Below are 26,840 nucleotides of genomic sequence, written 5' to 3' on the forward strand. Positions count from 1 at the left end.
CCTCTGAACAGTTGATGTTGAGATGTGTCTGTTACTTGAACTCTGTGAAGAACTTATTTGGGCTGCAATTTCTGAGGCTGGTAACTCTAATGAACTTATCCTCTGCAGCAGAGGTAACTCTGGGTTTTCCTTTCCTGTGGTGGTCCTCATGAGAGCCAGTTTCATCATAGCGCTTGATGGTTGGACTGAACTTGAAGAAGCTTTCAAAGTTCTTGACATTTTTCGAATTGACTGACCATCATGTCTTAAAGTAATGATGGACTGTAGTTTCTCTTTGCTTACTTGAGCTGTTCTTGCCATAATTTGGACTTAGCCCTATTTGGTAAAAGACCATATTTTGTATACCAACCCTACCTTGTCACAACACAACTGATTTGCTCAAACGCATTAAGAAAATAAATTCCACAAAAGAACTTTTAACAAGGCACACATGTTAATTGAAATGCATTCCAGGGTACTACCTCATGAAGCTGGTTGAGAGAATGCCAATAGTGTGCAAAGCTGTCATCAAGGCAAAAGGTAGCTACTTTGATGAATCTCAAATATTAAATAGATTTTCATTTGTTTAACTATTTTTGGTTACTACATGATTCAATATGTAGTATTGATTCAATATGTAGTATTTTCTACAATGTAGAAAATAGTACAAATAAAGATAAACCATTGAGTAGGTGTGTCCAAACTTTTGACTGGTACTGCATATTTAACGGTTATGACAGTGATTTTATCTTCATGGCGGTCTTGATCCATAATCGTCGGTTACACAACTATACAGTAATTGTTCCAGCCCTACAGTATGTGGACGTTTCAAAAGCATGTAGTGCCCTCAATATTTATACAGTTACAGCCTTATTAAATGGGTGAAACTCGCTTTGGGGCATTTTCTGTAGACGCGTGTGCTTTCCCTGCTCGGTTTGTATGAATGAAAGCATGATAATGGCTTGGAACAAGCTGTCAGTTCTTAGTAAACGGTTGGGGAAAATGGTGTTTGACAAATTACAATGCTATTTCCCTGTAAACAAATTGACAACAGACTTTCAGCATGCTTATAGAGAAGGGCACTCAACATGTACTGCACTGACACAAATGACTGATGATTGGTTGAAATAAATTGATAATAAGAAGACTTATTTATTTTTACCAATGACTTTTAAACAAATCATGTGTGTCCATGTTTGCTGATGATTCAACCATATACACATCAGCATCCACAGCTAATGAAGGCATTGAAACCCTTAACAAAGAGTTGCAGTCTGTTTTGGAATGGGTGAACAGGAATACACTGGTCCCGATCATCTCTAAAACTAAGAGCATTGTTTTTGGTACAAATCAATCCCTAAGTTCTAGACCTCAGCTGAATCTGGTAATGAATGGTGTGGCTGTTGAACAAGTTGAGGAGACTAAATTACTTGGCGTTACCTCAGATTGTAAACTGTAATAGTCAAAACATATAGATTCAATGGTTGTAAAGATGGGGAGAGGTCTGTCCGTAATAAAGAGATGCTCTGCTTTTTTGACACCACACTCCAAAAAGCAAGTTCTGCAGGGTCTAGTTTTGTCTTGTCTTTAGAGCGGCACGTCTTGCTCTTCATTGTAATCAGAGGGCTGATATAAATGCTATGCATACTCATGTCTCTTGGCTAAGAGTTGAGGAGAGACTGATTGAATCACTTCTTTTTTATAAGAAACAATGTGTTGAAGATCCCAAATTGTTTGCATAGTCAACGTACACACAGCTCTGATACACACAGCTCTGACACACACACACACACCAGACATGCCACCAGGGGTCTTTTCACAGTCCCCAAATTCTGAAAAAATTCAAGAAAGCATACAGTATTATATAGAGCCATTATTGCATGGAATTCCGTTCCATCTCATATTGCTCAAATAAACAGCAAACTAGGTTTCAAAAAACAGATAATGCAACTCCTCACGGCACAACGCCTCTCCCTATTTGACCTAGATAGTTTGTGTGTATGTATTGATATGAAGGCTACGTGTGCCATGAAAAAAAGATGTATGTAGTTTTGTTCTTGGGTTGTTCTTGTCTATTAATGTTCTGTATTATGTCATGTTTCATGTTTTGTGTGGACCCCAGGAAAAGTAGCTGCTGCTTTTGCAACAGCTAATGGGGATCCGAATAAAATACCAAATACCAAACATTTGAATGAGTGTACACAGTAGCCTGTAGTTAATGGATTATATTTTCAGTGTGTTTAGGAGAAGAGAGGAGAATGTCACAGTTGACACCCATTGTCTCAATAATCCATTTGTACAAGAGAGTGATTTTTAAAATAAGAGAGAGTGCTCTTCCATCAGCTGTACATTACTCACAGGTGAGTAATGTATAGCTGATGGAAGTGCTCAGTGTCACTACTATGTTTTCAGTTCAAAGTGGACATGTGAGCGCTCATTCTATGTTTCCGCTGAGCAAACAGCAGCTTTGGGCTATTGATTCTGTACTTGCGATTGAACACGTTACATCCTTTTTCTTCCTGCTGAAACCTCTGGCTATTCATGGGTTGCACATTTCGTCACAATATTGTTTTGAACATTCATTTTGGACTCATACCCGAATGAGCATTCTACTCAATGCATTGTTAATGAGCGCTGATGAAGATTTCATCAAAAGTGCATTACAGTGGCTTGGAAATACAATATTTCAAAAGGAGGTAAATAATTAGTAGGAAAACCTTTTGTCATCATTTTAATGTCACCATGTTGACTTTATATGCAGTATAACTTTAGCTAGCTAGCTAAGATTGAGGGGAGATCACTGGATTTTAGCTAGCTAACTTTAGCATTGTTTTACATTTTTGACAACCTTTGCTAGCTAATGACAACATTGTCATCTGTCTAAAGTAAATTTGACAAGATGATGACAGCAAAGTTGTTTTCTACTAAATATTTGTCTACTTTAGCAATGTCATCCTATTTCCAGGACACGATAGTGTAATTTAGACAAAAAGTTGTTAGCCTCCTTCCAGATTGACTGGATTTATCACAACTTTTGGGCACCGAGTAATGGAGGTGCACCCGGTGAATAGGACGGAAGATCATTTGGGGGCCATTTACATTACTAAAATAAGTCTAGTGAGATCTATCACTCTTCAACATCAGATTTGCTCATTTTCTCTTTACACTAACCTTGGCTGTGGTGTGGCCAAAGGTACATTCCTGCTTCATGTGTGAGTGTAGCTATTAGCATACCGTAAATACCATAGTATATAGACAAACAAAATAGGGATAGCAATTCAAACTATGCAGATGCTTCTCATTTAAGCCATATTGCACACAATGTTGCACACTTGATTAATGCAATGATTCACAAATGTGTGGATATATTAAAAGCCTTTCATTTTCAATTTGGTTAACAGAGCAAAAATGCTGTTTTCTGGTATTAATGTAAATAAGGTAATTATTGAAAGGACATGTGGTGTGGGAGAACCCTTGTGCACTGTACCACTCAGACTGTGTATTTGGTGTAGATGTCTACCTCTGGAGGTGGTGTGGGAGACATTTCTTAAAGAGAGATTTGAATCTAGAGCCATCTCTTTACACAAGTATCTCTCCTGGACCTAGTTTGTATCATCAGAGTAGTGTATTGTAAAGAATCCCTAGTGAACTGAGAGCAAAGTGCCATGACTAACAACAGGCTGAAGGCTTATTTGAGGAACTGCCCGTATAAACGTAAAGAAACAGTGACTGCTTCTGACAGCTGCATTGTAAAGAAGAATCCTAAAGTGCTCTCTAACAAATATGCTCCAGTCCAGGCTGTAGGGTTGACAGCCACTTACATACAGGAACTATCCTGACACTCATACCAGGATGTGGTTTGTTTTCTGTTGATGTTACATTTACATTTTAGTCATTTAGCAGACGCTCTTATCCAGAGCGACTTACAGTTGACTTACAGTCATCTTCAGATAGCTATGTGAGACAGCCACATATCACAGTTGTAGTAAGTACATTTTTCCTGTATATAGAAGTCATCATAAAAGTCAGTGCTAGTAGGAAAAGACAAGTGCAAGGGGGAACAAGACTGAGATACTCTTTGAAGAGGTAAGATTTCAGACGTTTTGGAAAGAAGGACAGGGACTCCGCTGTCCTAGATTCAGGGGGAAGCTGTTTCCACCACTGGGGTATAAGAACAGAGAAGAGCTTTGACTGCGCTGAGCAGGAGCTGACCTCCCATAAGGGTGGGAGGGCCAAGAGACCAGAGGTGGATGTTCATTCCTATGGGAGCTCTGTTGAAATGCATTGTTTTCTCTCCTGATTAAAAAATGGACAGAAGTATGGTGTTCTATGGATGTGCTAGCGTAATGTACTGTATACTACAATAAGTGGTCATATTTAACACAAGCGATATTGTGAATGATGCATCTTACACTTCTTTTCACATTTATTATGTAAAGGATCAGTGGGTATCCTAACAAAATATATACGAGCACCAGAGCAAGACAAGAAATTGTGAGGCGGAGAAAGCACAATGAATAAAAAGACCAACTGTACACTTGGAGATTTACGTAGAATGTGATTGTGACAGTGATGAAGAGCGAGCGCCGAAAATCAACTGAATTGAGTTCATAAATCTAGGTCGTCTAGCCAGGGCAGTACCAAGGCTCCAGACCTAGCATCTTGTCGATGTCTCTTAATTATTGTCTCAGTTGTGAGTTAGCACGGTCTACACTGGGAAGCCAATATATATGCCAGAAAGCCATTTCAAAAAGGCGTTATGGCTGTGACAGACACCTCTATTACCCTGAACGTAGCACTTTAATGGTTAGTTGGAGCTGAACTTGTGTAATCCAATGTTAACGAATAAGCAATTGTTGGCTCCATCTCTCATTCGGACAGAATGGTTTGTCTTCAAAGATGAAATAAGGAACAGTGATGGAAACAACACTTTTATGTCATTGCAGTTTTTCTTAGTTAACCTTGTAAGGTATTTATTGAATTCAAATTATTGACAGCATTAAATAGCAATCAAGCAGTCGTTAGTTAACAGGGTACTTAGCTTTAAAAAAAATAATGTTTCAAAACCATTTACTTTGATCCTTTGTTCACATTCCCCAGTTCTGTTTCAAGTGGTTTGAATCTTCTCTTCAATTGAATGGTTTGAATCTGGCCTTTACTACTATAGCCCAGAGAAACACGTTAAATGACTCATTCATGAATGGCAAAAAAACAGTCAAAAACAAAATATTAAGAAACAAGATTTTAAGTGTTTGTCCTATATCTAGGAGATACAATAATTTTTTTTACACATATATATCCAGTCAAAACTGTTCGCTGCTCTGGCACCCCAATGGTGGAACAAGCTCCCTCACGATGCCAGGACAGCGGAGTCAATCACCACCTTCCGGAGACACCTGAAACCCCACCTCTTTAAGGAATACCTAGGATAGGATAAAGTAATCCTTCTAACCCCCCCCCCCTTAAAAGATTTAGATGCACTATTGTAAAGTGGTTGTTCCACTGGATATCATAAGGTGAATGCACCAATTTGTAAGTCGCTCTGGATAAGAGCGTCTGCTAAATGACTTAAATGTAAATGTATATATATATATATATATATATATATATATATATATATTTTTTTTTTTTTTTTACACATATTTAAACACATTTTTGGGTAGGCACAAAACCTTCATACACCATTCATTTATTTTTACTGGTACCGGTTACATATAGACGAGTCCCGTGACACTTTGTGAATGCATTGTGAATCCAAGATGGCGTAGCAGTCAGATGTCTTTGTCTTTGTCCTGTCGTGTCCCTTGTACACTGCGTGCACAATTATTAGGCAAATTGTATTCCTCGGGATTCATTTTATTGTTGAACAAACACAATGCTCTCAGTCAATCCAAAATGTTATTGAACCTCAAACCTGAATGTTTAACAAAGGAAAAGTGAGTTTTGTCTTTCTCAGGGAAATATATAAGTGTGCACGATTATTAGGCAACTATTAGTGTGCAGAATTATTAGGCAACTAAATTACAAAAATATTCTAAATTTTTAGAGTAAGTGTAACAGATAAGTAACACAAAATGACAATTATACAACATTTTTGGCCTTTCAAAAATATTCAGTGACCAATATAGCCACCCTTATTTTCAGTAACTGCCATGAGTCTTCCATCCATGGAGTCTGTCAGTTTCTTGATCTGTTCACAATCAATTTTCACTGAAGCAGCAACCACGGCCTCCTAAATGCTGTTCAAAAAGGTGTATTGTCTTCCATCACTGTAAATCTCACGTTTGAGAAGGGCCCACAAGTTCTCAATAGGATTTAAGTCAGGTGAGGAAGGGGGCCAGGTCATTATTCAGGCATCTTTGAGGCCCTTGCTGGCTAGCCAAGCAGTGGAGTACTTGGATGCATGTGATGGAGCATTGTCCTGCATAAAGATCATGGCCTTCTAGAATGCTGAGGACTTCTTCCTGTACCACTGTTTGACGAAAGAATCTTCCAGAAACTGTCAGTAGGTTTGGGAGTTGAGTTTCAGTCCATCTTCAACCCGAAAAGGTCCACCTACCTCATCCTCAATGATAGCAGCCCATACCAGTACCCCTCCTTCACCTTGCTGGCACCTGACTCAAAGTGGTGCCCTGTGTCCATTACTGATCCAGCCACGGGCCCATCCATTTGGTAAATCAAGAGTCACTTTCATTTAATCTGTCCATAAAACCTTTGAAAAATCTGTCTTCAGGTATTTCTTTGCCCAATCTTGACGCTTCAACTTGTGAATCTTATTCAGTGGTGGTCTTGTTTCAGTCTTCTTGACCTTGGCCATGTCTCTGAGCACTTGACACCTTGTACTTCTGAACACTCCAGGTAGGTTGCCATTCTGGAATACGGTGGCACTGGAGGATAATGGGTTCCTGGAAGTTTGACGTTTAATTCTTCTCAAGTCTTTTGCAGTTAATTTGCACCTTTTCTTCCCCATGCGTTTTTTGCGCCCCAGTTGACTATTCACAACAAAACGTTTGAATGTCCGGTGGTCACACCTCAATAGTTTACCTATTTAAAGAGTGTCGCATCCGTCTGAAAGGCATTTTACATTTTTGGTTTTTCAGTGTCAGTTAAATTTCTTTTTTGGCCCATTTTACCTGAGGTAATGAGGCTGCCTAATAATTATGCACACTTTCACCACACCCTCCCTCATTACAGAAATACATATCACCTGAAAATGATTAAATCCAATAAGCATTCAAGTTTATATGGTTTGGAGTTCGAAAATGTGAATAGAAACAATGATAAGATCAGAATACTCACTTGCCTAATAATTGTGCACGCAGTGTATATATCTTTTTACATATTTTTCTTCACATATCTTAAAAAAAATATTTTCCTAAACCTCAACTTCTAAATACTCTCCTGCAACCCGCCTCACCCAATGTGGCGTGGATCTGTTTTTTTCTAAAGTATTTCTATTTACTTCGGATCTGGAATCCCTCAACTGAAGCTAGCCAGCTAACTACCTACCAGCTATCAGTCAGCAAACCATTACTAGCGGTCATCAGCTAACCTTTAGCTCGGAAAGCTCTCGCCAGTTCGAACAACATGACTCAAACCAGAGCATAACGGACCTATTATTATTTAACAACATTTTTCCCCATATCCCCGGATTTCTACCGCAAACTCTGAACATTTTCATCTGGATCTTCGCAACTAGCTAACCGCAATCCCAGGTGACTACTCCTGGCTAGCGTTTGCATCCCGGAGCAAACACCAATTAGCCTGAAGCTAGGGCTCCTGTGCTACCACCGAAGCCCACTCCTGGGCTACAATATCCGGAACCCTTCTACTGTCGGTACGGGGCACGGAACCCTGCCGATCCTCTACGACTGGAATACTGACATAATCTGCCTGAGGATTCCAACAGGCCCCTCGGGTGCGACGTCCGCTGAAGGACAGGCCTACTAGCTACCTAGAGCTACTTGGAACCCTACTATTTCCACGACTGGTCTATCGACGTCACCACACGAGGAGGCAAAAACAGACTTACCCCCATTGCGACGTCCCCCAAAGGCTAACTTGCTAGCCCCGGTCTGTTAACTGCTAGCTTGCTTGCCCCGGTCTGCTAACTGCTAGCTTGCCTGCCCCGGTCTGCTAACTGCTAGCCCCGGTCTGCCAACTGCTTGCTTGCTAACCCAGTCTGCTAACTGCTAGCTTGCCAGCCCCGGTCTGCTAACTGCTAGCTTGTTCAGCCCTGGCCTACTAACTGTTAGCTTGTTAGCATCGGCCTGCTAACTGTCTGAATCGCCGTGTCCCCAGTCAGCCAACCACTCAATGGACCCATATGTTCACTTGGCAACGCATGCCTCTCTCTAATATCAATATGCCTCGTCCATTAATGTCCTGGTTAGTGATTACTGTCTTATTTCACTGTAGAGCCTCTAGCCTTACTCAATATGCCTTAACCAACCATGTTGTTCCACCTCCTACATATTCGATGACATCACCTGGTTTAAACATCTCTAGAGACTATATCTCTCTCATCATTACTCAATGCCTAGGTTTACCTCCAATGTACTTACATCCTACCTTACCTTTGTCTGTACACTATGCCTTGAATCTATGCTATCGTGCCCAGAAACCTGCTCCATTTACTCTCTGTTCCGGACGTGCTAGACGGCCAGTTTGTATAGCCTTTAGCCGTACCCTTATCTTACTTCTCCTCTGTTCCTCTGGTGATGTGGAGGTTAATCCAGGTCCTGCAGTGCCGAGCTCCACTCCCACTCCCCAGGTGCTCTCATTTGTTGACTTCTGTAACCGTAAACCGTCTGCTTTAGCACGTTCTGCCAATCCGGATGTCTTAGCCGTGCCTGAATCCTGGCTTAGGAAAACCAAAAACCCTGAAATCTCCATCGCTAACTATAACATTTTCCGCCAAGATAGAACTGCCAAAGGGGGTGGTGTTGCAATCTACTGCAAATATAGCCTGCAGAGTTCTGTATTACTATCCAAGTCTGTACCCAAACAATTCGAGCTTCTACTTCTAAAAATTCACCTTTCCAGAAACAAGTCTCTCACTGTTGCCGCTTGCTATAGACTTCCCTCTGCCCCCAGCTGTGCCCTCGATACCATATGTGAATTGATTGCCCCCGCCTATGTTCTGAGCTTGTGCTACTAGGTGACCTAAACTGGGACATGCTTAACACCCCGGCCATCCTACAATCTAAGCTTGATGCCCTCAATCTCAAACAAATTATCAATGAACCTACCAGGTACAACCCCAAATCCGTAAACACGGGCACCCTCATAGATGTCATCCTAACTAACTCGCCTTCCAAATACACCTCTGCTGTTTTCAATCAAGATCTCAGCGATCACTGCCTCATTGCCTGCATCCGTAATGGGTCTGCGACCAAACGACCACCCCTCATCACTGTCAAACGCTCCCTAAAACACTTCTGCGAGCAGGCCTTTCTAATCGACCTGGCCGGGGTATCCTGGAATGACATTGACCTCATCTCATCAGTAGATGATGCCTGGCTATTCTTTAAAAGTGCCTTCCTCACCATCTTAAATAAGCATGCCCCACTCAAAAAATGTAGAACTAGGAATAGATATAGTCCTTGGTTTACTCAAGACCTATCTGCCCTTGACCAGCACAAAAACATCCTGTGGATTCTGCATTAGCATCGAATAGCCCCCGTGATATGCAACTTTTCAGGGAAGTTAGGAACAAATATACACAGGCAGTTAGAAAAGCTAAGGCTAGCTTTTTCAAACAGAAATTTGCATCCTGTAGAACTAACTCAAAAAAGTTCTGGGACACTGTAAAGTCCATGGAGAATAATAGCACCTCCTCCCAGCTGCCCACTGCTCTGAGACTAGGAAACACTGTTACCACTATAAATAAATCCACTATAATTGAGAATTTCAATAAGCATTTCTCTACTGCTGGCCATGCTTTCCACCTGGCTACCCCTACCCCGCTCAACTGCCCGGCACCCTCCACAGCAACCCGCCAAAGCCCCCACCATTTCTCCTTCACCCAAATCCAGATAGCTGATGTTCTGAAAGAGCTGCAAAATCTGTACCCATACAAATCAGCCGGGCTAGACAATCTGGACCCTCTCTTTCTAAAATTATCTGCCGAAATTGTTGCAACCCCTATTACTAGCCTGTTCAACCTCTCTTTCGTATCGTCTGAGATTCCCAAAGATTGGAAAGCTGCCGCGGTCATCCCCCTCTTACAAAAGGGGGTGACACTCTAGACCCAAACTGCTACAGACCTATATCTATCCTACCCTGTCTTTCTAAGGTCTTCGAAAACCAAGTTAACAAACAGAATACCAACCATTTCGAATCCCACCGTACCTTCTCCGCTATGCAATCTGGTTTCAGAGCTGGTCATGGGTGCACCTCAGCCACGCTGGTCCTAATCGACATCATAACCGCCATCGATAAGAGACATTACTGTGCAGCCGTATTCATTGACCTGGCCAAGGCTTTCGACTCTGTCAATCACCACATTCTTATTGGCAGACTCGACAGCCTTGGTTTCTCAAATGATTGCCTCTCCTGGTTTACCAACTACATCTCTGATAGAGTTCAGTGTGTCAAATCGGAGGGCCTGTTGTCCGGACCTCTGGCAGTCTCTATGGGTGTGCCACAGGGTTCAATTCTCGGGTCGACTCTCTTCTCTGTATATATCAATGATGTTGCTCTTGCTGCTGGTGATTATTTGATCCACCTCTACACAGACGACACCATTCTGTATACTTCTGGCCCCTCTTTGGACACTGTGTTAACTAACCTCCAGACGAGCTTCAATGCCATACAACTCTCCTTCCGTGGCCTCCAACTGCTCTTAAACGCAAGTAAAACTAAATGCATGCTATTCAATCGATCACTGCCCGCACCTGCTCGCCCGTCCAGCATCACTACTCGGGACGGCTCTCACTTAGAATACGTGGACATCTACAAGTACCTGGGTGTCTGGTTAGACTGTAAACTCTCCTTCCAGACTCACATTAAGCATCTCCAATCCAAAATTAAATCTAGAATCGGCTTCCTGTATCGCAACAAAGCATCCTTCACTCATGCTGCCAAACATACCCTCGTAAAACTGACCATCCTACCGATCCTCGACTTCAGTGATGTCATCTATAAAATAGCCTCCAACACTCTACTCAACAAACTGGATGCAGTCTATCACAGTGCCATCCGTTTTGTCACCAAAGCCCCATACACTACCCACCATTGCGACCTTTACGCTCTCGTTGGTTGACCCTCGCTTCATACTCGTTGCCAAACCCACTGGCTACAGGTTATCTACAAGTCTCTGCTAGGTAAAGCCCCGCCTTATCTCAGCTCACTGGTCACCATAGCAGCACCCACTCGTAGCACACGCTCCAGCAGGTATATCTCACTGGTCACCCCCAAAGCCAATTCCTCCTTTGGTCATCTTTCCTTCCAGTTCTCTGTTGCCAATGACTGGAACGAACTGCAAAAATCTCTGAAGCTGGAGACTCATATCTCCCTCACTAGCTTTAAGCACCAGCTGTCAGAGCAGCTCACAGATCACTGCACCTGTACATAGCCCATCTGTAAACAGCCCATCTATCTACCTACCTCATCCCCATACTGTATTTATTTATCTTGCTCCTTTCTGCAGCATTGAAGGTCCCCAAGAACACAGTGGGCTCCATCATTCTTAAATGGAAGAAGTTTGGAATCACCAATACTCTTCCTAGAGCTGGCCGCTCGGCCATACTGAGCAATCAGGGGAAAAGGGCCTTTGTCAGGGAGGTGACCAAGAACCCGATGGTCACTCTGACACTTCTCTAGAGTTCCTCTGTGGAGATAGCAGAACCTTCCAGAAGGACAACCATCTCTGCAGCACTCCACCAATCAGGCCTTTATGGTAGAGTGGCCAGATGGAAGCCACTCCTCAGTAAAAGGCACATTACAGCCTGCTTGGAGTTTGCCAAAAAAGCACCTAAAGGACACTCAGACCATAAGAAACAATATTTTTTTTGGGGATGTTTTTCAGCAGCAGGGACTGGGAGACTAGTCAGGATCAAGGCAAAGATGAACGAAGAAAAGTACAGAGAAATCCTTGATGAAAACTCTGCTCCAGAGTACTCAGTGACTTCAGACTGGGGTGACGGTTCACCTTCCAACAGGACAACAAGCCTAAGCACATAGCAAAGACAATGCAATAGTGGCTTCGGGACAAGTCTCTGGATGTCCTTGAGGGGCCCAGCCAGACCCAGACTTGAACCCGATCTAACATCTCTGGAGAGACCTGAAAATAGCTGTGCAGCAACGCTCCCCATCCAACCTGACAGAACTGGAAGAAATTCCTCAAATACAGGTGTGCCAAGCTTGTAGCATCATACCCAAGAAGACTCAATGCTGTAATCGCTACCAAAGGTGCTTCAACAAAGTACTGAGTAAAGGGTCTGAATATTTATGTAAATGTGATATTTACATTTTTTATAAATGAGCAAAAATGTCTAGAAACCTGTTTTTTCTAAATCATTATGGGTAATTGTGTGTAGATTGATGAGGACCTTTATTGTATTTAATCAATTTTAGAATAAGGCTGTAACGGAACAAAATGTGGAAAAAGTGAAGTGGTCTGAATACTTTCCGAAGGCACTTTACGTTTTAATGACAAGACTGATTTTCGTGATGTCTCATGGTCTGACAAACACCTCTCTAGCTCTGCCACCTTTCACCGCAGATGCAGAATTTAATGGGTAAGCCAACCAACATATCGGTAAGGCAGTGCCTTCTTCTGGGTAGCCTGATTATTTGACACCTTCTCAACCAGAAAACCAGTTTACAACCATGACATTACATCCTTAAATGTAATACTCCATAGCTTTCCCACTGGGCATGAGATGAAATACATTTGACATGTGGGTGAGCTGTCTCTTTAATTCCTCTCTATTGATTCTCATTGAGGTGTGAATAGCTGGAGCAGTCAGGTGGAAACCTGAAAAACAGATCTACGGAAAAGTCATTACAGCCCTTTCTTTTATCAGGGCCCTTATCCACAAAGCAACTCAAAATAGAGCTGATCTAGGATAAGTTTGGCCTTTCTGATTATAATTAATATGATTATTTGGACAGGTGGAGTCTCTGGTTATCATGGAGACGACCTGATTCACTGACTGAAAATATGACTTTTACATTCATGACAGGAGAAACAAATTGATTCAGAAGATAATTTTAGTTACTCATCTTGTTTCTATAACTTTCTAGCATGTCAAGCTAACTAGGTGCAGGGGGTACTGTACCGGTACCCCCTGTAACCATACAGAGTCAATGTGGAGGCTATATACAGGGTGTTACGGTACAGAGTCAATGTGGAGGCTATATACAGGGGGTACCGGTACAGAGTCAATGTGGAGGCTATATACAGGGGGTACCAGTACAGAGTCAATGTGGAGGCTATATACAGGGGGTACCAGTACAGAGTCAATGTGGAGGCTATATACAGGGGGAACCGGTACAGAGTCAATGTGGAGGCTATATACAGGGGGTACCGGTACAGAGTCAATGTGGAGGCTATATACAGGGGGTACTGGTACAGAGTCAATGTGGAAGCTATATACAGGGTGTTACGGTACAGAGTCAATGTGGAGGCTATATACAGGGGGTACCAGTACAGAGTCAATGTGGAGGCTATATACAGGGGGAACCAGTACAGAGTCAATGTGGAGGCTATATACAGGTGGTACCGGTACAGAGTCAATGTGGAGGCTATATACAGGGGGTACCGGTACAGAGTCAATGTGGAGGCTATATACAGGGGGTACTGGTACAGAGTCAATGTGGAGGCTATATACAGGGTGTTATGGTACAGAGTCAATGTGGAGGCTATATACAGGGGGTACCAGTACAGAGTCAATGTGGAGGCTATATACAGGGGGAACCGGTACAGAGTCAATGTGGAGGCTATATACAGGGGGTACCGGTACAGAGTCAATGTGCGGGGACACCGGTTAGTCGAGGTAATTGAGCTAATATGTACATTTAGGTTGAGTTAAAGTGACTATGCATAGGTAATAACCACAGAGTAGCAGGAGCGTAAAAGAGGGGGGGTGGGGGACGATGATAATGCAAATAGTCTGGGGAGCCATTTGATTAGCTGTTCAGGAGTTTTATAGCTTGTGGGCAGAAGCTGTTAAGAAGCCTTTTTGACCTAGACTTGGTGCTCTGGTACCGCTTGCCGTGCGGTAGCAAAGAGAACAGTCTATGACTAGGGTGGCTGGAGTCTTTGACAATTTTTAGGGCCTTCCTCTGACACCACCTGGTGTACCAGGCAGTAATACAACCAGTCATGATGCTCTCGATGGTGCAGCTGTAGAACGTTTATGAGGATCTGAGGACCCTTGCCAAATTTTTTCAGTATCCTGAGGGGCAATTGGCTTTGTTGGGCCCTCTTCACAACTGTCTTGGTGTGTTTGTACCATGATAGTTTGATGGTGATGTGGACACCAAGGAACTTGAAGCTCTCAACCTGCTCCACTACAGCCCCGTCGATGAGAATGGTGCCGTGTTCAGTCCTCCTTTTCCTGTAGTCCACAATCATCTCTTTTGTCTTGATCACGTTGAAGGAGAGGTTGTTATCCTGGCACCACATGGCCAGATCTCTGACCTCCTCCCTATAGGCTGTCTCATCGTTGTTGGTGATCAGGTGGACACCAAGTTGTGTCGTCTGCAAAATGAATGATGGTGTTGGAGTCGTGCCTTGGCCATGCAGTCATGAGTGAACAGATAGTGCAACTTCCATGGTTTAGCCAAGTACCTAGCTAGCTGGTGGATGTTTTCCTTTTGAAACCAGGTCAGAGTAAAGCAACATTCACCTCCATAAATGCTGTTCACATTGGCATCTACAGTATACTGAATGAAGCACTTAAAGGACCTCATGGGCACCCTTAACTTGTTAACTTAATTTAAGGGGGAAATTCACCTTAAAAATGGTTTGTGTAACTGACTTAAAGTTAAAGAAACTTTAAGAGAAAAGATAAGGGGAAGATGTACTTCAGATGTTTTATGAAACTGGACCCTGATCCTAGATCAGCACTGCTACCCTGAGACACTTTGTGGATACGGGCCCAGGTCTCTAGGGACTTCAATCTGTCACTCTGGCTGTACCTTTAATGTACCCCTACTGTACAATACACAAACTCCCTTTCTCATGAATTTGCTATAAATGAGCAAACAGTCAATCCCTAAAGAAATCACAGAAAACAAGGCACTCATAAAGGATCTGGTACTCTATGCCCTCTTTCTCATTTAGCATTTTCTTTCAGACAACGTTCACAAAATACATCTTTCCCTCTACTGAAAATTAACTTCACATGTGACAGACTAATCACCACAGAAGGGGTTCACAGAAACAGGTAGCAGCCTCATCACATCATTTACCAGACGCTCTTATCCAGAGCAACAGCATCCATGTTCATACTGGTCCCCTGTGGGAATCGAACCCACAACCCTGGCGTTGCAAGCTCCAAACTCTACCAACTGAGCCACACGGGACCACATCATCCTCTAATGAGAGGGGACCTCAGTGACAGATTTGTCATTTTCTGGTATGGGTGTTGTATAGGCTACACACTGTGTGAAGGAGAACACTTTTCTTATCCCTCCATCGTATTTTGGGGGTTTGACTACCTGAGTATAGCTGTGCATTATTTTCTAAGAATAATGGATTCTGTCATGCCATCCTCCTCCCTACTGTCGATAGTATTGAGATACTGTGTGTATGTTCTGAATGTGTAGGTGTAGGAATCTATAGGTTCCATACTATCACTGGAGAAAGCATAACATTGGCATTCCAGTAGCTTATTGTAGATAGCTTTCAATGAAAACGTTTTAATGTATTACAAATAATCTTAATATACTGAATGCTCCAATGGCCTATTTGAAATAGCTTCACCTTTCTAGATAAGGGTTCTGAATTCGCAATGAATCAGAGCCATAGCATCAAGGTTTTCAGACTATTTACTTTCCCAAGTCCAAGATAACGTTGGAAAGGAGATAAATGAACTGAATAGTTAATGAATATCGAAAGGGATAAGAAGATTAGGCCTCTTGACTATATTGATAGGGAAGCAGTGTTTCCAGTTATACATGAAATGAGTGTAATTCTAAGTCTAAAGCACTGTGCAAAACTCCAATATTTGTCCCTCTGAGTTGAATGCGCTTCATTTTCTCTTTCAGTCGGTCATGGCGGGGGCCTTCATGGACTCGCCCAATGATGACGACAGCACGGACCACTCACTTTTCAACTCCTCGGCCAGCGTCCATGCCGCCTCTATGGCGGCCCATGACCAGCCGGAGCGGGAGCCCATGTCCCGCGACGCCATCTGGCTTTGGATTGCAATCACCGCCACCATAGGGAACATTGTGGTCGTGGGAGTGGTGTACGCTTTCACTTTCTGAGTGGTGGAAGCCATGATGGAGACATGCCAGCAGGAGGAAGCTTCTGGACAAGACATTTGGACATGAGCTAGGAACACCACAGCAGCCAACGGCCACTCTCAAAGTCTACACTGTTACAGAGCAGTGAATGATTCTTGCATTGGCATCTTGTCCAAGCATTTGAAAGACAAGGCATTGTTCACAATTACAGAAATTAATATGTGTAATATGTTGGTCATGTTACTGCAGCCAAAGGTCAAAATATGGAATATTGTATACATTAGTGCTGTTGACTATACATTAAGATGTTAACATTTCTGATGAAGCTTTAAATAGTGAACAGTGATGTACTCTGAATACCCTCAGATGTGATTGGTAAATTCTGAAATCATTGGACGTAAAATATTCAGATAATAAAACCTTAGTAATGTGCCGTTTGGAGCGTTTAGAGATCATTGAATGGAAAGTAACACCGGTAAGTTTTTAACATGTCTTTAACATCACAGTCGTTACTGTATTCTACATATATCTGCCCAAAATATGGAGTTTATGACAAACATACTAGACACAGAATGTCCAAAGATCTTTACTGTCTGCATGACAATATAGTTCCACCTGACAGCATCAGTTTTGGATCAAGTTAATCTAGTTCTCCGCTTTTCTCCTCTTTTTTGCCTAAGTGAGCCTTGAGTGCTGAATAGACAATATTTTCCCAGCATATTTATATCTAAGATGGTAGGGGTAACCTAAATCTATTTCTCTTAAACACTCCTATCAGACCTCAAACCCATATGAGCGGGAACTACAATTTATAGGAATGGATGTTCACCTTGAACACTTTTCACAGATGTTTACATGTGGAAACAACATTCCTCACACTTAGAAGTCACTTGGATTCAAGTCTAGTGTACATACATCTTGATGTGACTGCTGTAACCATTTCAATGTCGGTCTTGATGTATATTTTGATCGAGTATTATCTTTCTTCCTCTTTATAGTCTCAAACACATTGTAACCCAAACTGCCTTCCAAGCCAAATAGTTTTAATGAGCCCTGGATGCGACAATAGTCAGTTGCCATAGCGATGCATCTCTGTCGCTATGTGCCTCAAAGATACCATGTCTCTCGTTCCCAGTGCAGCACACCTGTTTATCTCTCTCTAAACTCCCTAGCACATCTACCTAACAGACACACACACACACACACACACACACACACACACACACACACACACACACACACACACACACACACACACACACAGGCTCTTTACATGTGGACATCGATCACATCATACATTAGCTGATACTCTATAACATTAAGAGTCAACTTAGATACCATAAGTTGAATGATACTCTACACATATGAGCTTTAGAGCTCAAATTGTTTTCTACTGCTGGTTGCCCTTAGATACCATAAGCATTTCATATAGTAGAGCAGGACTCTCCAACCCTGTTCCTGGAGAGCTACCCTCCTGTAGGTGTTCTCTCCAACCCTGTTCCGGGAGAGCTACGCTTCTGAAGGTGTTCTCTCCAACCCTGTTCCTGGAAAGCTACCCTCCTCTAGGTGTTCTCTCCAACCCTGTTCCTGGAGAGCTACCCTCCTCTAGGTGTTCTCTCCAACCTTGTTCCTGGAAAGCTACCCTCCTCTAGGTGTTCTCTCCAACCCTGTTCCTGGAGAGCTACCCTCCTCTAGGTGTTCTCTCCAACCCTGTTCCTGGAGAGCTACCCTCCTCTAGGTGTTCTCTCCAACCCTGTTCCTGGAGAGCTACCCTCCTCTAGGTGTTCTCTCCAACACTGTTCCTGGAGAGCTACCCTCCTCTAGGTGTTCTCTCCAACCTTGTTCCTGGAGAGCTACCCTCCTCTAGGTGTTCTCTCCAACCTTGTTCCTGGAGAGCTATCCTCCTCTAGGTTTTCATTCCAACCCTAATACAGCACACCTGATTCAAATAATTAGCTGGTTGATGAGCAGAATCCGGTCAGTTACAACTGGGGTTGCAGCAAAACTACTGGAGGGTAGCTCTCCAGGAACAGGGTTGGAGAGAACACCTACAGGAGAGTTGCTCTCCAGGAACAGGGTTGGAGAGAACACCTACAGGAGAGTAGTTCTCCAGGAACAGGATTGGAGAGAACACCTACAGGAGAGTAGCTCTCCAGGAACAGGGTTGGAGAGAACACCTACAGGAGAGTAGCTCTCCAGGAACAGGATTGGAGAGAACACCTACAGGAGAGTAGCTCTCCAGGAACAGGATTGGAGAGAACACCTACAGGAGAGTAGCTCTCCAGGAACAGGATTGGAGAGAACACCTACAGGAGAGTAGCTCTCCAGGAACAGGATTGGAGAGAACACCTACAGGAGAGTAGCTCTCCAGGAACAGGATTGGAGAGAACACCTACAGGAGAGTAGCTCTCCAGGAACAGGATTGGAAAGCCCTGCTCTTCACATATTGTGTTTACCCCGGAGAGCCAGAATAGTTGTCTACTGCTTTTACTGTGTGCCCTTGGTGCACATTGGTGTCAGCGGTGGGATTCAGAGAAAGTTACCAGACAGAGGGCATCCACACCTCCAAACCCCAAAGTCACTCTCTAAATTGCAGCAGGCAGACACTAAGCTCCCCTTTAAGTGTAGTGTTGAGACTGGGAGGCTACATCTCTGATGTGTCTCTGCCTCATCGTAGAGCAGACCCCAGGAGGTCAAACACAACATTAATACAGTCACAGTTTGTGAATAGTCAAAGTCTGCTTTTCAAATGGCACCCTATTCCCCAAATAACACACTGTGGGCCCTGGTCAAAAGTAGTGCACTATGTAGGGAATAGGGCACCATTTGGGATGCTGACATTTGTTTGACTGTGACGGCAGGGACGGTCACCGCGTGATGTAGTCCTGGGATAGGGGATACAATGTCCTTTTGATTATAATGGATGAGACCTTCATATGGTTTGGTGTGATAAGTTGGTCCGTTATTAACCTTGATTAATCAATCATTAACGGAGAGATGGATGACTTGTTGAAGCGGTCTTAATGATATGCTGATTAAGAAATCTCTCTTTTTCTGGAGAAGTATGATTTTTTTTAATGAGATTGAGCTCAATTAAAAAATATATAATTTAATTTGGGCGTAGATGGATTTGATGTGAAATCAGATATTAACCCCATTCTAGATTATCCATATAAAATTGTCCAAACAGCAAACTATTTCAAGACAATAACTCAGAAGACGTATACATGGATGTTTGAGTACGCTCTGCATACTCTGAGCAGTTGATTATGACTTTGTTCCAGTTCGTTAACTAAGTATTCAAGGTCTTACTGAAAATACCATTTGTAAAGATAGATGGTGTGATAATCCACACTGTTCTTCACTTGCAGTGTAACTATGGTCTTTTGTATCAGTTATTATGTATGTACTATTAAAATGTAGTTTGGTAAATGTCATCAATAAATGTCATGTGGCTGGGTGTGATCATTCACAGAAACACAGAATCATCCTTGAGGATACATTTTATTTGATCTAATGTTATTTCATTAAAGTTGTCTAAAAATAATTCAAGTATATGTCACAGGAGTCATTAAGCATGTTCTCATGTTCTTCTGTCATTCTCAATATCATCCTCACATGCAATAATTATTATGTTCAGAGATAATAATCTGAATGGCATTAACCAGTGTGAGATGATTGATGAGTGTTTCAATATCCAAGCAGTTTCTCAACCTCAATCGATCACAGAAATGCTGCATTATGTTTCATATGAAGCTCTACTGGTTGGTATTGAAACGCTGATGTTTCAGATTACTTTTATCATGCCAGTGGCCTACAGAATGCCAGTGGCCTACAGAATGCCGGTGGCCTACAGAATGCCGGTGGCCTACAGAATGCCTGTGGCCTACAGAATGCCTGTGGCCTACAGAATGCCGGTTGCCTACAGAATGCCGGTGTCCTACAGAATGCCTGTGGCCTACAGAATGCCGGTGTCCTACAGAATGCCGGTGTCCTACAGAATGCCTGTGGCCTACAGAATGCCGGTGTCCTACAGAATGCCGGTTGCCTACAGAATGCCGGTTGCCTACAGAATGCCTGTGCCCTACAGAATGCCTGTGCCCTGCAGAATGCCTGTGGCCTGCAGAATGCCGGTGGCCTACAGAATGCCGGTGGCCTACAGAATGCCGGTGGCCTACAGAATGCCGGTGGCCTACAGAATGCCTGTGGCCTACAGAATGCCGGTGGCCTACAGAATGCCGGTGGCCTACAGAATGCCGGTGGCCTACAGAATGCCGGTGGCCTACAGAATGCCTGTGGCCTACAGAATGCCGGTGGCCTACAGAATGCCTGTGGCCTACAGAATGCCGGTGGCCTACAGAATGCCGGTCGCCTACAGAATGCCGGTGGCCTACAGAAATTCCACCTAAGCTATGGAGAAATGCTCAGAGTAATTTGGTGACATTGATTTTAAAACGCTGCATTCAAGCCAAGAAGCCAGATAATCATATAGTGATAATGATGCAAACAATTTGCCACCTCACTCCACTTTCACATTATTAGCCAATCAAGACACACAGAGCCAGAAACCCAATATGTCACAAAATCTGTAAATGAGCCCAGGTTCGATCCATTGCTAAACAAAGCAAATTTGATCGGAATGAAAAAATACTACCTAATAACTTCTCATTTCAGTGGAATAAGGTACAGCTCTTTTCCCAGTCTGTGAGAGTGGGAGAAACAGTGGCTGCTGTGTGTAACCACTCATTATGCATTCTGCATGGATACACACTCAGTCAAGCTGGACTTCTCAACAATCCGGACCGCAGGCTTGAGCTGACACGCCCTCTCTGCTCCACTCCACTCCTCTGGGACAGCTGCTGCCTCCTGAGAATTCACATCACACAGTGCCCTGCTGTGCCGCACTTAGCACAGCCCTCACGTCCAACACCGACCCACTGCACACACCACTCTTCACTGGGGCTGCAAAGCAAGCCGTGACCAGCCAACACTCTCCTGATCCCAGCGCTGAAACCAGGGTGCACAAAGGGCAGTCAGTTAAAGCACAGCAGAGTGTCGATTTGAATTTCTTCATTGATGCTTGCAATAGTGACACACTATATTTCTGCCGCCATGCAGGTGTCAAGGTAGCTAGAATGTTTAAGTTTTGCTAATATGGATTGAATTTATCTGTTTGTGTGGAGGACAAATCCATGCCTGGCTTTAGTCAGTGAGTCATTTCCCGGAGCTTTTCCACTCTTTTTTATTGTCCTCTTAGTCATAACATTTCTGCGTGTGAGGTGAGCGTAACCCTAGAAACACTCCAGTGGTCAAGGTCACACTCAAGGCAATGTGCCAGAATCCATTACTAGATACACGTCGCTTTCCTCTCTTTATTGGATCAATGAAAGTGCATTCAAATTTCATTAAGCCATTTACTGGGCAACACCTCCACTTACAAAAAATACATATTCCTGTATGTTCAGCAGAAAGCAATCTAGACTTCCTATGTCAGTAATGTTACACTGGATGGGATTTTTGATTTGCCATTGCTTACTATGGTAGAAATTCCATGTCCAATCATGTAACTCAACTCACCCCTAGCCTATAAAATGATGACTGTTTATTAAAAGTGCATTCTGCCAGAGAAAACAAATCCAAATGTAAAACCCAAAATGACTTTGTTTTTTAACAAATAATCCCTGCCCTTTTTGTCATAGAGCGCAAATTTGACTTGGAGGTAAACCCGCTTGACGGATGTCAGGAAGATCCCCTTATAAGCATGATAGATGCGGTTGTTTCCCCTTCTAATTAAGATTAAGCGAGGCTTGAAAGCGGATTGGCCATTGAACTGGAAGTCAACAGAAGGTAGCTACCAATTGAAACACAACACCAAAGCATTGCATTTTGATCATTTACATGAGAGTGTCATGCCCGAATTTTCACCTTTGCTCATTCATGAAATTTCAAGTTTATTCCATAATAGCAACGCTTTCTCAGAGTAATCTGATAGAGCGATATGGTTTCCATAGTGTTACCAATATCATATCCATACATAACATCATTCGATTCACCTTGATGGATTTTTCCATAGCCTAAAATGTTTAATAAATAGATTCCAAAACAATGTTCAAGAGATAAGATTACAGAACAGAGTTTCCAACAAAAACAGCATGCTTTGAAGCAGCTCAAGTGCCAGGATGAATTCAGAAAGAAGAGGAACGATTAGCCCCATAAAGAAAAAGAGTGAAAATTCTATTGGACGGGTTTGTTGTCTCGTGATAATAGAAACTAAATTAGCACTTGTCTATAACTGTGACAATAGTATTTAAAAAATGATAAACAAAGCCTTCTCATTTAGAACATAATCATTCAGGTGAAGGAGAGGTTCCTTGTAGCAACTGCTTGGCTTTGGCTCTTCCTCTGATTAACCCATCAATCCCCTGTTAAACCTGCTGACGAGATTGATGGCCCAGACCTCTGCTTATTACTTGTTGTTGACACGGTGGATGAGGCCTGGCTGTGTCCTCCATGACGGCTCTTTGGCAGATAGGTTCCACTGGTCTCAATCAGCTTGACATCAGAGTCAGGTAAACACATTTTCCACGCGTATGAACAACCCTTAGACATCTAGGAGGAGATGGTGTTGAACCTGCTTTAATTTGGCTGTTGCTGTGAGCCTGATGTGGATGAGAATGAGAGACAACATCAGACTGAATGGTTTCAACATTTCAGGTTTGAACAGGTTTGTCTGTGATAAATAAGCTAATATGGATTGGATGCCAGCAAAAATATTCATCACTTCTGAACTTTACTGTCTTTGGTCCAGTTTCTCGGATATGCTACAGTATCACACCAAAAGGTGGCAGTGCTTTGTCATTCAGAATAAGACAAAAAATGTAATGATTTCATTTTCAAATAAAAGTTGTATGAATTGTGCCGTGAGGATATCAGTCTTTATTCTCCTATAATTCATTGGGAAAATGGTACACATTTTGTGGAATAAAAATGTTAAAAGATTATCTCAAGCTGTAGGCTGTAGAAAGACCTGACAGCTTTCATGAATTATCCTAATGTGTTATGTTCTTCACTCCACGTAAGGCAGTGTCTCATGTGAAAGAAAATTACTCCCACACATTTTTATCAAAATGGATTCATCAATAACATCAATGGAACTTGTATATGCTGAACACATCCAAATACTGTAGTCTGCTCACACAGTGCATACAGGGGCATCATGCACCCCCAAAATCTGAGGGGGCACAAAGTATGTGAGGATGGCTGGGGGTGATCCAGAAGGGATCTAGGCCCCGTGAACATAAGTTGGAGAATTTAGCATTTTTTAAACACCTCTAACAGATTTTCTTGCAACCTAGTCATTATGCTTAATTCTACGTAAAAACAGTTTTTTTTAAATGAATATTTAAATCAAATGAAATAGTTTTTGTCACATACAGATGTTTAGCAGACGTTATTGGGAGTGTAGTGAAATGCTTGTGTTTCTAGCTCCAACAGTGCAGCAATATCTAACAATTCACAACAACACACAATACACACAACCTAAAATTAGAAGAATGGAATTAAGGAATATACACTACAGGTAAAAAGTTTTAGAACACCTACTCATTCAAGGATTTTTCTTTATTTTTACTATTTTCTACATTGTAGAATAATAGTGAAGACATCAAAACTATGAGATAACACATATGGAATCATGTAGTAACCAAAAAAAGTGTTAAACAAATGAAAATATATTATTATATTTGAGATTCTTCAAATAACTACCCTTTGCCTTGACAGCTTTGCACACTTTTGGCATTCTCTCAACCAGCTTCACCTGGAATGCTTCTCCAACAGTCTTGAAGGAGTTCCCACATATGCTGAGCACTTGTTGGCTGCTTTTCATTCACTCTGCGGTCCGACTCATCCCAAACCATCTCAATTTGGTTGAGTTCGGGGGATTGTGGAGACCAGGACATCTGATGCAGCACTACATCACTCTCCTTCTTGGTCAAGTAGCCCTTACTCAGCCTGGAGGTGTGTTGGGTAATTGTCCTTTTGAAAAAGAAATGATAGTCCCACTAAGCCCAAACCAGATGGCATGGCGTATCACTGAAGAATGCTGTGGTAGCCATGCTGGTTAAGTGTTCCTTGAATTCTAAATTAATCACAGACAGTGTCATCAGCAAAGCACCCCCACACATCACACCTCCTCCTCCATGCTTTACGGTGGGAAATACACATGCGGAGATCATCCGTTCACCCACACCACATCTCACAAAGACACGGCGGTTGGAACCAAAAATCTCAAATTTGGACTCCAGACCAAAGGACAAATTTCCACCAGTCTAATGTCCATTGCTTTTGTTTCTTGGCCCAAGCAAGTATCTTCTTATTATTGGTGTACTTTAGAAGTGGTTTCTTTACAGCAATTTGACCATGAAGGCCTGATTACCACAGTCTCCTCTGAACAGTTGATGTTGATATGTGTCTGTTACTTGAACTCTGTGAAGCATTTATTTGGGCTGCAATTTCTGAAGCTGGTAACTCTAATGAACTCTGGGTCTTCCATTCCTGTGGCGGTTCTCATAAGAGGCAGTTTTATCATAGCGCTTGATTGTTTTTGCAACTGCGTTTGAAGAAACGTTCAAAGTTCTTGAAATGTTCCGTATTGACTGACCTTCATGTCTTAAAGTAATGATGGACCGTCGTTTCTCTTTGCTTATTTGAGCTGTTCTTGCCATAAAATGGACTTGGTCTATAACCAAATAGGTCTGTCTTCTGTATACCCCCACTACCTTGTCACAACACAACTGATTGGCTCAAACACATTAACCTTTCTGGTGCAGGCGTTCCGCTAGCGACTCACCTCGGCAACACCTGGTGAAATTGCAGAGCGAGAAATTCAAATTACAGAAATATAAATATTTAGCATTCATGAAAATACAAGTGTCATACATAAAAATAAAGCTTACCTTCTTGTTAATCCAGCCGCTGTGTCAGATTTCAAAAAGGCTTTACGGCGAAAGCACACCATGTGATTATCTGAGGACAGCGCCCCGCATACAAAAGCATGAAAAACATTTTTCAACCAGGCAGGTGCACCACGAAAGTAAGAAATGGCGATAAAATAATTGCCTTACCTTTGAAGATCTTCTTCTGTTGGCACTCCAAAAGGTCCCAGCTACATCACAAATGGTTCTTTTCTTAAAGTCCTTATGTATATCCCCAAAAACTCAGTTTAGTTGGCACGTTTCATTCAATAATCCACCGGTTTCCCTCCTTCAAAACGCATACAAAATGAATCCCAAAAGTTACCAATAAACTTCTCCAAACAAGTCAAACAACATTTATAATCAAACCTCATGTACCCTAATACGTAAATAAACGATCAAATTTAAGACGGAGAATCGTTATTGTCGTCACCGGAGATAAACAACAAAGAACGCACTCTCATCCACACGCATGAAAACACTACAGCTAAAATGGGAGCCACTTAGAAAAACTACAAAATCTAGCTAATTTGTCCAAAAACAAGCCTGAAACTCTTTCTAAAGACTGTTAGTCTAGTGGAAGCCCTAGGAACTGCAATCTGGGAGGTTTTCACCTCATAATAAACATGACAGCCATTGCAAACAGTGGTAGGCTGAATTTGTATTTTATTTTGGATGGTTTGTCCTCGGATTTTCGCCTGCCATATGAGGTCTGTTATACTCACAGACAGTATTTTAACAGTTTTAGAAACGTTGGAGTGTTTCATGTCCAAATCTACCAATGATATGCATATCCTAGCTTCTGGGCCTGAGTAACAGGCAGTTTACTTTGGGCACGCTTTTCATCCAGGCATCAAAATAGCCCAAATATAAAGAAATTCCACAAATTAACTTTTAAGGTGGCACACCTGTTAATTGAAATGCATTCCAGGTGACTACCTCATGAAGCTGGTTGAGAGAATGCCAAGAATGTGCAAAGCTGTCATCAAGGCAAAGGGTGGCTATTTGAAGAATCTCACATTTTAAATATATTTTCATTTGTTTAACACTTTTTTGGTTACTATATGAGTCCATATGTGTTATTTCATAGTTTTAATGTCTAGTATTCTATAATGTAGAAAATAGTAAAATAAAGAAGAAAAAAATTGTAGACCTCCACAAGTCCGGTTCATCCTTGGGAGCAATTTCCAAACGCCTGAAGGTACCACGTTCATCTGTACAAACAATAGTATACAAGTATAAACACCATGAGACCCCGCAGCCATCATACCACTCAGGAATGAGACGTGTTCTGTCTGCTAGAGATGAACATACTTTGGTGCGAAAAGTGCAAATCAATCCCAGAACAACAGAAAAGGACCTTGTGAAGATACTGGAGGAAACAGGTACAAAAGTATATATATATATATATATATATATATCCACAGTAAAACGAGTCCTATATCGACATAACCTGAAAAGCCGCTC

General features: G+C 42.3%; 1 protein-coding gene across 1 annotated transcript in view; it reads left to right on the forward strand.

Moving 5' to 3' along the window:
- The window catches only part of LOC106608175 (uncharacterized protein C14orf132), a 33,869-nt gene extending 15,798 nt beyond the window's left edge, over positions 1-18,071 (forward strand). Inside the window, exon 2 of the mRNA XM_014205960.2 lies at positions 16,201-18,071. Within this exon, the coding sequence (XP_014061435.1) occupies positions 16,201-16,422 (222 nt within the window). The 3' untranslated portion in view covers positions 16,423-18,071. The remainder of the gene's footprint in view (positions 1-16,200) is intronic.
- Positions 18,072-26,840: the final 8,769 nt, after the last annotated feature.

The sequence above is a fragment of the Salmo salar genome, chromosome ssa06, assembly GCF_905237065.1.
Source record: "Salmo salar chromosome ssa06, Ssal_v3.1, whole genome shotgun sequence".
NCBI classification, from domain to species: Eukaryota; Metazoa; Chordata; class Actinopteri; order Salmoniformes; family Salmonidae; genus Salmo; species Salmo salar.